The sequence below is a fragment of the Quercus robur genome, chromosome 7 (genome assembly GCF_932294415.1).
Source record: "Quercus robur chromosome 7, dhQueRobu3.1, whole genome shotgun sequence".
NCBI lineage: Eukaryota > Viridiplantae > Streptophyta > Magnoliopsida > Fagales > Fagaceae > Quercus > Quercus robur.
In genome coordinates this window covers 36,647,271-36,662,205 of record NC_065540.1, presented here as the reverse complement: position 1 = coordinate 36,662,205, position 14,935 = coordinate 36,647,271, and the positions used below count along the sequence as shown (strand labels likewise).

Here is a 14,935-nt window from a genome sequence, read left to right as displayed (position 1 = left end):
AGAAAGATGAAGATGCGTTTGAGCATGATTTTTTAATTCTGTTTTTATTTTTTTTATTCAGTTAAAATTAATAAATTAATTTTTTAAATTTATAGGCTGATGTGTTGGTGCTACAGTAAATTTTTAATATTATTTTATTCATCTGTCAGTGTTCCCGTTAGATTAGTGATGGAAGTTAGCTTGAAGGACTTAAATGAAGGGCGTAAATTGGTTTTAGGGACTAAAAGTGGAAAAAATAAAATGTAGGGACTAAAATGGAAAAACGTCAAAATATAGGGACTAAAAGTGCATTTACGCCAAAAGAAAAAAAATAAAGGAAGATTAAGGGGAAGAAGAAGAGTGATATTAAAGTGGAAGATAGTGGGGTCCGTTGGGAGATTAAAAAATAAAGGGAAGAAGAAAGGTTGGACAAAGTGTGAATGTAAAAAAAAAAAAAAAAAGTACAACTTTTTAGGAAATTTTTATTTACTCTAAATAAAATATTCTATGTTTAACTTTTAAAAATAAAAAAGGAGAAAAATTACAAATAATTTAATGATATGGAAGATATGATTGAATTAAAATGTTAAATAATAGGATCAAGATCTTCTAGAATTTCTAGGGTAAACTACCATACAGTGTTCTTTACATCCTCACATCTATATATATATATATATATATATATATATAAAACCGAAGTCTTTGCTGGCACCACAATTTTCCACGTCAGCACAATATTTAAAAAATAAAAATAAAAAATAAATAAAAATTATGACTCCTCAAAACCCTAGCAACCTTACCTCTCTCTCAAGTTAAGAAATATAAAGCCACGGTTTCTGCAAACTCTCTCTTTCTCCAGACGTAGGAAGCCCTAAAGCATTCAAGATCTACAAAACCCTAGCAACCTTACCCCTCTCTTAAGTTAAGAACCACAATTTTCCACGTCAGCACAATATTTAAAAAATAAAAAATAAAAAATAAATAAAAATTATAACTCCTCAAAACCCTAGCAACCTTACCCCTCTCTCAAGTTAAGAAATATAAAGCCACGGTTTCTGCAAACTCTCTCTTTCTCCAGATGTAGGAAGCCCTAAAGCATTCAAGATCTACAAAACCCTAGCAACCTTACCCCTCTCTCAAGTTAAGAAATATAAAGCCACGGTTTCTGCAAACTCTCTCTCTCTCCAGACGTAGGAAGCCCTAAAGCATTCAAGATCTACAACTCACGGTGCCTTTGCTGGCACCACAATTTTCCACGTCAGCACAATATTTAAAAAATATAATATTTAAAAAATATATATATATAACCGAAGCCTTTACTGGCACCACAATTTTCCACGTCAGCACAATATTTAAAAAATAAAAAATAAAAAATAAAAAATAAATAAAAATTATAACTCCTCAAAATCCTAGCAACCTTACCTCTCTCTCAAGTTAAGAAATATAAAGTCACGGTTTCTGCAAACTCTCTCTTTCTCCAGACGTAGGAAGCCCTAAAGCATTCAAGATCTACAAAACCCTAGCAACCTTATCCCTTTCTCAAGTTAAGAAATATAAAGCCACGGTTTCTGCAAACTCTCTCTCTCCAGACGTAGGAAGCCCTAAAGCATTCAAGATCTACAACTCACGGTATAAATTTTAGCTTATAAAGTTCAGTTTTTGTAAGGTTAGTTTGTTTATATATTTAGTCCTTATGTTTAGGTTTAGGTTTTTTTTTATTTATTTATTTTTTATTTATGTAAGGTTAGTTTGTTTACATCAGTTCTTTATCTCAAAGATAAGGCTTTTATTTCTACCACAAGAACTATTTAGGTATGTATCTCTTTCAAGCACACATGAACTTAAATTGTCTTTTAATATATGCATGCTTTATTATTTTCTAATAGTTTTCCCGTGCATCGCACGGGTTAGTGACTAGTTTCTTTTAAAATAAAAGACTAAGATTCTGCCATATCATCAATCTACTACCATAACCATTATTTAATGCTATAAAAAAAAATTCAAATTTATTCAACTTACCAAAATTATGAGGAAAATATTAATGGAAGGAAATCACTACCGTGGACCAGATGGTTTTGCAAAAGAAAGCAAACACAGCCATTCTCCCAAGTAATAAAAAAATTTCAACTAAACCCATACTATTTTTTTTATTCAACAAATTTCGTATCAAATCAACAAGAAAGCAAGCAAAACCAAAAAGAAAAGAGTTTGATTAATGATCAAAGCCAGAAGAAACCAAAAAGGCACAAAAGGCCGGATTGAGTTTTGATCCAACATAATCTTACGTGCTTATCTAATACTGGAAATTTTGAGGTGGGTTTTGGTTCTAAGAGGATCAACATTCTGAGCTTTTTATGTTATAAATTTTCAAGTAGGTACTAATTTAATGCATAAATTTAACGGTAAAGTAGAATATGACTATGTAGATTGGTCGTGGGACAGATGGGGGAGAAATTAAGTTACAACTTCGTCGTTTGTTTTTGGTTAAACGGCAAACGGTGAATAAGGTTGAGTTTTTTTTTTTTGGAAATCATTATTTTGGTGGATGGATGATATGGCAAAATCTTGACTTTTTATTTTAAAAGGAAGATAAGGATTCAAAAAACTCTATGTGGTATAAGAATTCTAAGAACTCTAGAGGATCTTGATCCTGAAAAACATAAGATGAGAAGAAAAAAAGTAAAAATAAAAGATATAACAACAAATATCAAGTTCTCTAAATCATGCTATATAATATAATAATATTATATTTTTATATACTATATTTAATTCTTTATAACATAGTAGGATAACATTTAACAATCAAAGAGAACAAAAATAAAATAAAGAATTAAGGATAACATTCAACACAAAACTAAATCGCATTAACCCAAAGTTGAGTTCTAAGGAACACAAATTTATCAACCTAAAGTAGAGATGCAAGGAAAAAAAAAATGAGAGAGAGAGAGAGAGAAATAACTTTTTTTTTTTTTTTTGTGAGGGAAAATTATGCATAGAATAGAAGAGATAGTAACAAATTTATAGTAAGAGGGTGTGAATAAGAAGAGATAAAATAAAGAAAGATGAAGGGAAATAAGAAGAGTAATATCAATGTAGAGGGTAGTGGAGAGATGAAAATGTAAGAGAGAGAGAAAGTTGGAGAAAGTATAAATATAAAAAATAATAAAATAATAAAAAAGGCTAATGTTAAAAACAATTATAAGAAAATTGGAAAGAAAAAGGATAATGACATGAATGCTGACGTGGCTCAACTAGAACATAGCAATAATAAATGCTACGCTTCAGCTTTTAAATATATATAGATTTATCCCCCCACCACAAGGGTGTGGCCAACCTAGGACTCAAGTATGTTCACTGAATTTTTGTTCAGAAGTATCCAATGTGCCAAAGGCTATAACCTAGTATTTTGACATCTAATCACATTTATACTATACCCCAAAAAGACCGCCATAATTGCAATTGGGACTCTTATAGTAATTTATAAAACCTAAATCATCAAAAAGATTTGTCTAAATGGGACTCATATAGTAATTTATAAAACCTAAATCATCAACCTAAGATTTGTCTAAATGGAACTCAACATACACAACACACACATCTCATTCAATGTAATATCCAATCAATCTAGGGTATCACAGAGACTGTTTGGAATTATTTAGAAAACCAAAACTATAGGTTAGGTGTGACAATGTACTTGTGAGTACTATTAGAGTAATTTAATGGGAGTGAGATCTAACACGAGAGATTCTACTTTCTAGGGAGGAAAACATCTACAACTGTTGGGCGACCAAACTGAAGGAGTCTTCAGTCTTCACTAATCTTGCACATGTGTCATGTTCAGAATTTTTAGCTCACCAAAGACAAGAAAGGTTCAAAGTGTTGCATCAAGGATGAAACTTGAAAATCCGAGAAGAGCAGACAAGACTAATGTTTAGAAAGCTCTCCCATCATCACCCTCCTTCCAAAAATAGGGCAAAGATCTTGTTAGCACTTTCATGGACAAATAAGAAGACATTACAAACTTCATCCAAATGCTTATAGTAGATAACACCTTACCTGCACCTAAAACCTCACATATAAGCTACCTAAAAACCATAGCACACAGCACCGGTGGCCTCATATACCATCGCCTTGAGAGAGTGGGGAGGAAAATTCAAATGTTAAATGTTTTTGTGATTCCACGACATAATACTGGAGGTGGATTGGCTTTATTTTGGCCAATGGACACGAGTGTTGATATACAGTCTTTTTCAAATAGGCACATTGATGCCATTATTGACCATGGAGTTGATAACACCTGGCGGTTTACGGGTTTTTATAGAGATCTTGACATCGCCAGCCAGGAAAACTCCTGGACCTTCCTTAAGATGCTTAGCAGTCAGTTTCAACTCCCTTAGGTGTGTTTGGGTGATTTCAATGAAATTCTTTTGGCAAAGGAGAAACAAGGTTGGTTAAACAGGCCGGAGTGTCAAATGCAAAGCTTCCATGATGACCTAGATTTTTGTTGGTTGAAAGATCTTGGTTTTAACGGATTTCAATTTACATGGAGCAATAAACGACCTGGAGAGCAGAATGTGTGGATTCGTCTTGATAGAGGTATGGCTACTATAGAGTGGATTTTGCGCTTCCCTACCTCTCGTATCCATCATTTGGATGCTTTCCACTCTGACCATAAACCCATTCTTTTGTGTTCGGATTCTGAGCTCAGACGGTTCTATAGAAAAGGGCGAACCTTCCAGTTTGAAGCAATGTGGTTGAAGGATAATTCTTGTGATAAGGTAATTAGGGAGTAAATCAGTTTGATGGTTTGGCTTGGAGCTTTAATAGGAAACTCTACACTTGCCATGATAACTTGAGAACGTGGAACCAAAACACCTTTGGATATGTCCGAATTTCTCTCCAAAAGAAGTTGACAAAATTGAAAGTAGTTAAGGAGACAGGTGGTTACAGACACAATCCCATCCGAATTCAAACCCTAATAGATGAGATTCAAAAACTGAAGTCAAGGGAAGAATGTATGTGGAAGCAAAGGTCTCGTAATGCATGGTTGAAAGAATGGGATAGTAATACTAAATATTTTCACAGCCGAGCAAGCCAAAGGAATCACCAAAATCTCATTTTAGGTTTAAAGGATGAAGCAGGTGCATGGGTTGAGGATGAAACTTCTATAGGGGAGGAGGTGCTAGAGAAGTATTTTGCTACAATTTTCACATCATCAAACCCATCAGGTTTTGAGGAGATTCTTGAGGGGGTTCATCGATTTGAAGTGGAGGTGGGTGAGATGGATATGGGAGGTGAATTCCAAGCTCAGGAGGTGTATCAAGCTCTTAAATGGATGGCCCCTCTCACGGCCCCAAGTCCTGATGACATGTCTCCTATCTTCTATAAATCCTTTTGTCACATTGTGGGTGAGGAAGTTATTGTTGTTGTCCTTAAGGCATTACATACAAGTATCATCCCAGAAGTTATTAATACCAACTTTATTTCTCTCATCCCTAAAATTAAAAACCCGAAGAAAGCTTCTGATTTTCGGCCTATAAGCCTTTGTAATGTCATTTATAAACTTGTTGCTAAAGTTGTGGCTAACCGCTTGAAAATTTTTTTGGTGAAATCAGTGCCTGATTCTCAAAGTGCTTTTATGTCAGGGCAGCTTATCATTGATAATATCCTTATGGCTTTTGAAACTCTACACTACCTCAAAAGAAAGACAACAGGGAAGTTTGGGTGCATGGCACTCAAGCTAGATATGAGTAAGGCCTATGATCTAGTGGAGTGGGAATTCTTGAAGAAAATTATGAACCATCTAGGTGTTGATGAGAGATTGGTCAAAATTATTATGTCTTGCTTGAGTTCTGTCTCCTATTCTATGCTCCTAAATGGACAGCCAGTAGGAAATATTAAACCTTCAAGAGGTTTATGCCAAGGTGATCCTTTATCCCCGTATTTGCTCCTACTATGTGCTCTAGGGTTGCAAAGCTTAATTCAAAAGGCTAAGGTGAATGAGAAAATTAAAGGTGTTTCTATATGTAGGAATGGGCCTCGAGTATCCCATTTATTTTTTGCAGATGACAGTGTACTCTTTTAGAGCTACAAAAGCGGAGTGCCAAAGAATTTTGAAGATTTTGGTTGTGTATAAGAAAGGCTCAAGTCAAAAAATTAACAGGGATTAGACAAATATCTTTTTTAGCTCCAACACTCAAGATTACCTCTAGGTTCGCATCCAATCATTACTGGGTGTTCCTTCCATTCGTAAATATGAGAAATATTTGGGTTTGCTAGCATTAGTGGGCCAAGCTAAGAAGCAAAGCTTTATTTACCTTAAAGAGTGAGTGTGGAAGAAATTACAAGGTTGGAAGGAAAAGGTGATCTCACAAGCAGGAAGGGAAGTGCTCATAAAGTCAGTTATTCAAGTGATTCCTACCTATACTACGAGTTGTTTTAAACTTTCGAAGGGATTGATTAAAGAGTTGGAGGTTTTGATCCGTAAATTTTGGTGGGGCTACATGTGAAGCTAAAGAAGTGGGTGTTATGGGGTTTAAGGAAATTGAAAATTTTGGTAAGGCATTGTTTGCCAAGCATGTGTGGAGATTAATAAACAATCCGGACTCTTTATGCCATAGAGTTTTCAAAGCTCGTTTCTTTCCGAATTGTTCCATTTTGGATGCTAAGGACTCACCTACGGGTTCACACGCCTAGAAAAGTATTGTTAGTGCAAGAGATGTGATTTGAAAGGGTATGGTTTGGGGATTGGTAATGGCAAGAATGTTCGGATTAAGGAAGACAAGTGGCTGCCTGTGAATAACAATCACACTATCATTTCTACTCTAGCTTCGATCCCAGTGGAGACTAAGGTGCAAGTTCTAATGAACCTAGAGTTGGGAGTTTTGAAGCCGGACTTGATCCACCAGCTGTTCCTGCCCCATGAAGCCTTTGCAATCCTCAGCATCCCCCTTAGTCACCGCTGCCCACTTGACAAAATTATCTGGGCTCATTCTTCACCTGGTTCATTCACCACATGTAGTGCATATGAACTCCTTATTGCCTGCGAAGGGGTCGGCCAGGCTGGTAGCTCTAATACAGATCCTTAGAAATAAAAATTTGGAAGGGAGTTTGGAGCTTACGGGTGCCTCACGAAATCAAGCACTTCATTTTGCGAGCTCGTAATGATGCCCTGCCAACAATGAGTAATTTGTTTCGCAGACAGGTTTCATCATCAAGTAGGTGTGAGCTTTGCCAACTCTACCCAGAGGATCCATTGCATGCTTTATGGTCTTGCAAAGAAATGGAGATTGCATGGAATTCCCTCAATTACTTGCAGCAGCCGAGCCATCCCCAACCCCAACCCCAGAATTTTTGCAACTTACTACCTTGTTTTTTGCAGGTGCAGGATGATTATCGAAAAGAAGTTTTTGCTATCTCGGCTCGGATGCTTTGGAATAGGAGAAATGTGTCATACTTTGGCCACCCAATGCACCCTATTGCTAATATCGCTTCAATGGCTGGGAATTTGCTGCAGGAGTTTCTGATAGCACAAGAACACGACCAAGTGAAATCTCAACCTCCCATCTCGCATTGGTGGCGTCCTCCAGAGGTGAATATGTACAAAATTAATTTCGATGCTGCTGTGTTCAGATCCACTAACTCGGCTGGAGTAGGAGTAGTTGTCCGAAATTGGAGGGGTCAATTGGTAGGTGTTCTGTCTGCCCCCATACCGCTAGCTCATTCTGTTGCTAACATGGAGGCTTTGGTATGCCGGAGAGCTGTGGAGTTTGCTACTGAACTCAGGCAGCAAAGAGTCATTTTTGAAGGAGATTCAACTATAGTCATCAATGCTATAATTCAAGGTACTTCTGGATTTTCTACCTACCGAAACGTTGTTGAAGATATTCGTTGTCAAGCCACGCTTTTTCAGTCTTGTATGTTCAACCATGTTAATCGGTCTTGTAATTGTGTTGCTGACGCTTTAGCAAGAAAAGCCAAAAGCGAGCAAGGGTCCCAGGTGTGGCTAGTTAATCCACCTGAGGATATTTCCTCTCTATTGTTGTTTGATGTCCATTGAACATGTTTCATTAATATTATCCCAGGCTCCTTGTCTGGTTTCTTAAATGGCTAGATCATCCCAAATGGCTAGATCATCCTAAGGCAGGCTTTTGATTTCCCTCACCAGCAGCTTTTGCTATGGAGAGGCAACCTATTAATTAAAGCTAAACAACTACAGTGGATGGACATTTTAAGTTTAAGATCTGTTCCCAAATTCCTCCACAACGTTATCAGGTGGTATAATAGAAATTCTACAACCCCTTTTTTATTGGCTAAAGAAAAATTCAACTTGATTGTAGTGTATTCTACACCAATCAACCAATTTCCTGTATTTGGAAGTACAAAGCGCAATCTCAGTAAGGGAAGCAAATTTATCCACATAAATCAAATAGATCTGAAGAGGGAAAACCCAAAATGAAAGAAAAGACCATTAGAAGTTGCATATATAAAATATCCAGTTGGTTTATTCAACACGCATATTTACACATAAAAATACAAACCCACCTATAAAACCATATCTATCCAGATTAAAAGGTTGGTAAGCAGTATCTATTTACACATAACAGGCTATACGGCAAAGCATTTTACTGTCATTAGTCATCGCATTGTCTAAGATAGCAGCATAACTCCACAAATTATTTTAACACATAATAATTACTAAATTCAGGAGTGATCTTGTTCAAACTGATTCAAAAAGAATTTTCCTTCAATATTCTTATTTACTTCAACACTGAACTTCTCTTCCTTTATTCCCCTCCTCAGCTTCACAAGCAATTCAAATCTGGCATAATCTTCAATGACCTGCAATTTAACCAAAAACAAATTCTTTTAGTAATAATAAGAAGAACTGTTGATTTTAAAAGGCATGGATTTAACAAAAGCAAATTCCTTTAATAAAAAAAATAAAAAATAAAAAAAATAAACAAAACAAAACAAAATCCTTCCGTTAAAAACTAGACTTCTATAATTTGAAAATAGGACCCCACATGGAGTGATAAGAGAGATAGTGGTACAAAATGCCAACCTTGGCCTTAGCTAGAAGGACCTCTAGAAGTTCATAGGGTGACAAGGAGTTTGATCTCTTCTGGATGGACTTAACAGCATGATTTGCTGCATCTTGAACCTCAGGATCATCAGTTGGCACTGCTTTCCATCCTGGTTCATGGCCATCTGATTGATTTATGGAAAGGTCTCAGTTAAACACTACTCAGAATACTAGCTTAGAAATTTTAAAAAGAAAGATGGGACTCCACATGCTTAAATGTTCAAGGCAAAACCAATGCCACCTACAAGATCTTGGATACAAAAATGTTTAGAGGTAGAGCACCACATTAGGTTATGTTTTCAAATTTCAACAGATGAGAGTGGGGATTCCTTAGGCCCCCAGGGGAAGAAAAATAAGCATGGGATATGAAGCCAAAGGCCCAAAACACTTTCTTTGATATCTTTTTGACACGTTAAATAGCACATGTAAAATACTAGGAAAAAAGATAACATAATTTTACCCCATCCAGTTTGACATTAAGAAAACCCCTGAATATTAGTCTGTAACACAGAAACACCCTATAATCCAAAACAAAATTGTCAATACCGTACCGGCCAGTATATACCAGACCGAACACTAAACCAGTACAAATACTCCCCTGCAACATAGCAGACAAAATATTTGTCTATATTGATTGTATCGGGGATTTTTCAAGTACTTCGACCGGTACAAGAAAAATAATTAAAAAAATAAAATAAAAAGGGGTTATAAAGCATGTTATTTGTGCTAATACATTGGGTTAATGCACTTAGTCTAATATTTGGGCTTTAAGATATGTGGATCTAAAGTATATGTTTATAAATATAACCCGAAAAGGTACACCAGCATTAACGGATATTGGAATATTTCTTTTCCTTGGTCAGCCTGAAACAGCCTCCACTACAATATTGAAAACTTTGATCCTTTGTTGGTTGGCTTACACAGTTAGACCAGTAACACCATCAATACTCTCTCTCTCTCAAAAGCCATTCCAAACTTCTTTTAAAATTCTGTAAAAAAGTAAATGATAAGAAAAAAAATTCACTATGTCCCATTAATTCATCAAAATACCCCAATAAGAAAGTTCAAAAGAGATAAAAGACCATTCAGATGAACTTATCAAAAAAACCATTCACACCCATTTCCACAAAATTGCCAAAGTTATAGAAATATAAGGATAATCCATCCACATTAATTACATTTCTCACACCAGAGCACCACCTAGCAATGGGATCAAGCTGAGCTCTCTCTCCCCACACACACGCACCCCATTCCATACAATGACATAATATGAAAAAAAAGAGTATTTCATTCTGAATGGAACAAAAGGTGAATGGCTGAGTTTGAGGGAATATTGGTGTGATCCTGATGCACAGTAAGGGTTCAATGGCAAGGTGATGGAGCTGCGTTAATGGGGATGACATTAACAAGAAAGAGAGAAAAAAGTGATGATGCTGATGGAACCGTGGTGGCTTCAAGATCGATGGTGAAGTTTAACGGTGTTGTTTGGTTTATAATAGCAAAGTTGAGATTACGTCACTGTTGATGTGGCACCAGAAAGGGTGGAAAAGTTGTGTAGCCATTATTAAGGTTTGGTGATGAAATGGTCTTCCATGGCTGCAATTTATGTTTGAGAACATCTAGGGGCACAACAACATTTCACAATATTTTCACAACACCCTTGTTTTGAGTTGTGGTGGATCCCAGTACATATAATTTTTTTATTTCATTTTATTTTGACCTTTGGTGAGCTAACAATTCAGCTTGTTGTAAAAATATTGTGAGATTTTGTTGTGCATGTAGAAGAATGCTTTTATGTTTTCTTCTTTCTTTTGTTCATTTTTTTTTTCAGTGAAAAAGATGATGGTAAAAACTTTTACAGCAAAGGTGTCAATTGGCTCAAACAGTAAAGTTTTTTTGTAGTCAAGCAAGAGATCTGAGATTGAATTTATCTACACCAAGGGAGGTTTAAGTGAATGGAGAGATATACCTCCGATTGTCTCCAGTAACGACTGTAATAACCCTCATATTACTTTGAACACAGTCATAGTGTAGATGTATAACAGTCATTTTTTTCTATTCTTGTATCACGCACAGACTTTGCAAAGTTTATATGTCCTAGAGAACTCAAGAAATTGGAGAAGACCGTTACAATATACAGCGGCTATATTATACAGTAAAAACAGATATCTGATACACCCCTATACTACGAAAACAAGCACATTGGAAACATTAGACATACTAATATCTGTCACACTCTTACTATGTCCATTATAGATGCTTCACATATAATTACAAGAAGAAAAGAAAAACAAGACTGATTAAATGAAACATAGGAATTTAGGAACAGATTGAAGTAGTAAATTACCACGTTCAGCACCTAGGTCTGACTGGGAAAAGGAAGGGTCATCATGGGCATGCTTAAATTCCTGCAACTCCTTGAAGTTCATCCATGGCTTCACCCAGACTTTAGCTTCGTATATCTTCTTCTTACCAGCATCAATCACTTCCAGAGTCAAATGGTACATCTTACCAGCAACCACCTGTTCTTTGGCCTTCAATACCCTTGCAAACTCAAGAAGAGAATTCTGCAAAATTAAATCAGAACAAATGATCAAAAGACAAATACTCATATATAGAAAGAAATTAACAAAGGACTTCATTAATGAATTCTCCAATGTTTTAATTGTCTAATTATTTCTTCTTATTCTTTTTTCACTGAAGAAAGGTTTTTTTTTTTTTTTTTTTTTTTTTTTTGGTGCACACTTCCTGTAGTCTTTTTTCTAAATTTGTAATCTGAATCAAACATCTAAGGTTAAATTACTAATATTGTTCTTCAACTGTTAGGTGAATTTCAGTTTGGTCCCTCAACTATTAATTGAGTCAATTTCATCTTTCAACTTTCAAAATCATGTCAATATCATCCTTGAATTAATTGTCATGGAAAATAATATGTAAATTACAAGGTTTTTATAGAAAGTACAAAAATTTGAAAAATCAAGTCAATTTTAACTATTAATTCTGTTAAAATTTTAATTAAGAGAAGACACATGGATGAAATTTACTTGATTTTGAAAGTTCAAGGACTAAATTGACACAATTAATAGATGAGGGATTTAATATAACTTTGCCCAATAATTGGACCAAATTAGTAATTTAACCTAATCTAATATCAAGGTTATTTGATTTGAATAGATTAAGGATTGGGCAATTCATCACAATAATAGATAACATACGTAATTTTAGAAATTTAATCTATTCAGTAGAAATCACATCATCTTTACATAAACAAATCGAAACCAAACTAAAATAAGACCAAAACAGAAACCAAATAAATAAAGATAAAGTGGTACCAAGAAATCGCAAACAAAGTAGCAAACCCAGAAAAGGTAACATTAATTTTAAGTCCAATTCATACATTAAACAAAAACCAAAAAACAAAAAAAAAAAAAAATCAATGGCAAGAGAGAAAGAAAAACAAGAAAGGGTTTGAAATGAAAAGGAAAAGTAAAGATGACCCCTTTCTTTCTTGTTGTGCTTGGATTAGGCAATTCATTACACGGTAATACACAATATTTTTCACAACTTTTTTCACAAACACTAACATGGTCTGCTGTGATTGGAATAAGAAATCAATTAATTATAACAAATCAGGTAATTATAGATCAGACAATTAATCAATTCAGTAGAGATCACATCATGTTCACATGAACAAAATAGAAACCAAAACAAAAGAAAGACAAAAATAGAAACCAAAAATAAAGAAACAGGAACAGGAACCAACCAATCAAGAAACCCATGAAAACACCCATTAATCTAAGTCCAATTTAATTCATACATAAATAAACACCCATTAAAACAGACAACATAAAGAAATCAAAAAAAAAAAAAAAAACAAAAAGAAAAGAAGAAGAAAAGAAAGAGAGATGACCGCTTTCTTGTTGTGTTCTTGGACAGCAAAACGAGCGAGGCTGTCGATCTCGGCGCTGTTCTGAGAGCCTTTGCAGTCGTGAATCCCTCCAAGCCTCATCTTTAAAACAGAAGAGCGTTCGAGACAGTGACCCAATTCACACACCGAACAAAGCAACAACAACACCAGAAGGCCAGGCAACACACTCACTGAGATCAACTTCTTCATCGTCAAACCTCTTTCTTTCTTTCTTTCTTTCTTTCTTAATTCTGTGCCCACACAACACAACACAACAAGAAGATATGTATATATATGTCAGACTCACGGGTCGAAATCAAAGCCTTCTTGCGTGTTGTGAAGAGTTTTCTTTAGAATGGTAGTTGGGTGGCTTTGTTGCTAAGCAAAGGTCCTCTTACGTGGGTCGGGTTGTGATTAGTTGATTCGGGTCAGATTTTGTTGGGATGAAAACTACACCCAGCAATAATATTAGACCCAGACCCAGACCCAGCCCCAGCCCCAGCCCCAGTAACCCGATCTGACTCCAAAAGAAAATACTCAACCCGAACCTTAGATTTTTTTATTTAAGAATCAAATTATACAAGCTAGCAAATTACTATAAATGCTAAACTATTTAAAGTTAACATGACGTCAACAATACTAAATTCATTTTTATTTTTATCTCTAAACTAATGAATTTTTTTTTTTACAAAGTTTAGGGATAAAAAAAGAATTTTTTTAAAGTTTAGGGACAAAAAAAAAAAAAAAAAAGTTTTGGCAAAGTTTAGGGACCAAAATAGCATTTTACCAATAAATTTTCATCAAGTCGTCCATAGCACGAGAATAATACAAGTATATATTAAAAGAGAAGCTTTTTTTTTCTTAAAAAAAAAAAAAAAAAAAAAGAGCCAGAAAGCTAATTGTTCAGGGAACATTTGGTAGATTGTAATGGTAATTACGTAGGAATAGGAATATGTATTACAAGAAATATAAGATGTTGTAATGTAATACTTATTGTAAGGACTGGGTTTAGACTCCTATCCCAACAGGTTTATGGACTCGAGCTCAAAGCAGCCCAAAACAATAAATTTGTAGAGAATGAGTTGGAAAACTAGGCTTTCATAAACTAGATAACAGAAAGACAATATTTGATGCTTGAAAGAGAAAGATAACAGAAGTTAATTAAGGAATAACGTTCTCGGATTGGTCCGAGGACACTAATCCTTTAATATTTACTCTTAAAGCTTTATTACAGATTTTGTTTACAGATTCCCCCCCCCCCTTCTTCATGGAGGGTCTTTCACGTTATATAGTCCTCCCCGGACCATCTTGATTTTACACTTATTGACCATATAAACTCTTACTTGAGTACCTGTCCCATCAGACATCTTCCTTGACTTTCTGTGAGTTGCAGTTGTCAAGGCAATACTGTTCAGGGGTCTTTTCCACATAAATGTGACCAGAAAAGTAGTTGTAATGCATTCAATGCGGTGGTAGCAGCTTTCCTTTAGATATTTTTTGGGGTTTTCTTTTCTCTTACACGTTTCTGGGGTACGTCCTTGTCATTGATGCATCCTGGAAGGTCGCCTTGATCATTAGGTCAGGTGTTTGACCTATTCTTAGCCGGTCCGAGGAGACACTCCTCCTTAGATGACCTTTCCGTTCCATGTTCTGTTCATAAAGTCTGACTCAAAACAATTTGTACTGCTTGCTTGTCTCCGGATTACTTACTTCCTCGGATAGGGCCCAAGGCCCAGTATGTGATCCGAGCCCTTAACCCCACCCTTATTATTATTCATTTATTTGGTGACAACACAATAATAGAGCCTTGAAGACAATAGAATGAAAATATTCAAATCAAACTTAAGATATATTTTAGAAAATATCTTACTCATATAATTATATATCCTAAAAAAAAATCTTTTAAAAAAAAAATTTTTGAAAGAGAGATTAGTTATTTTTTTATAAATTTTTATTTTCATAAT

The 14,935-nt window shown here is 35.1% G+C and overlaps 1 protein-coding gene across 8 annotated transcripts in view; it reads right to left on the bottom strand.

Annotated features, from left to right (window-relative positions):
• The window catches only part of LOC126693269 (cysteine proteinase inhibitor 12-like), a 146,305-nt gene that overhangs the window by 35,642 nt on the left and 95,728 nt on the right, over positions 1 to 14,935 (bottom strand). For 6 of the 8 annotated variants that reach the window (XR_007645251.1, XR_007645252.1, XR_007645253.1 and 3 more), the window contains exons 1-2: positions 12,975 to 13,260; positions 11,412 to 11,631 (exon numbers count right to left, since the gene is read on the bottom strand). Coding sequence is in view for 1 of the 8 variants with exons in the window: in XM_050389189.1 (XP_050245146.1) it covers positions 8,683 to 8,820; positions 9,044 to 9,189; positions 11,412 to 11,631; positions 12,975 to 13,181 (711 nt within the window). In the remaining 7 variants the exon portion in view is untranslated. Of the gene's footprint in view, positions 1 to 8,434; positions 8,821 to 9,043; positions 9,190 to 11,411; positions 11,632 to 12,974; positions 13,261 to 14,935 lie in introns of those variants that run through there. The other 2 variants (XM_050389189.1, XR_007645256.1) reach the window with 2 other exon arrangements.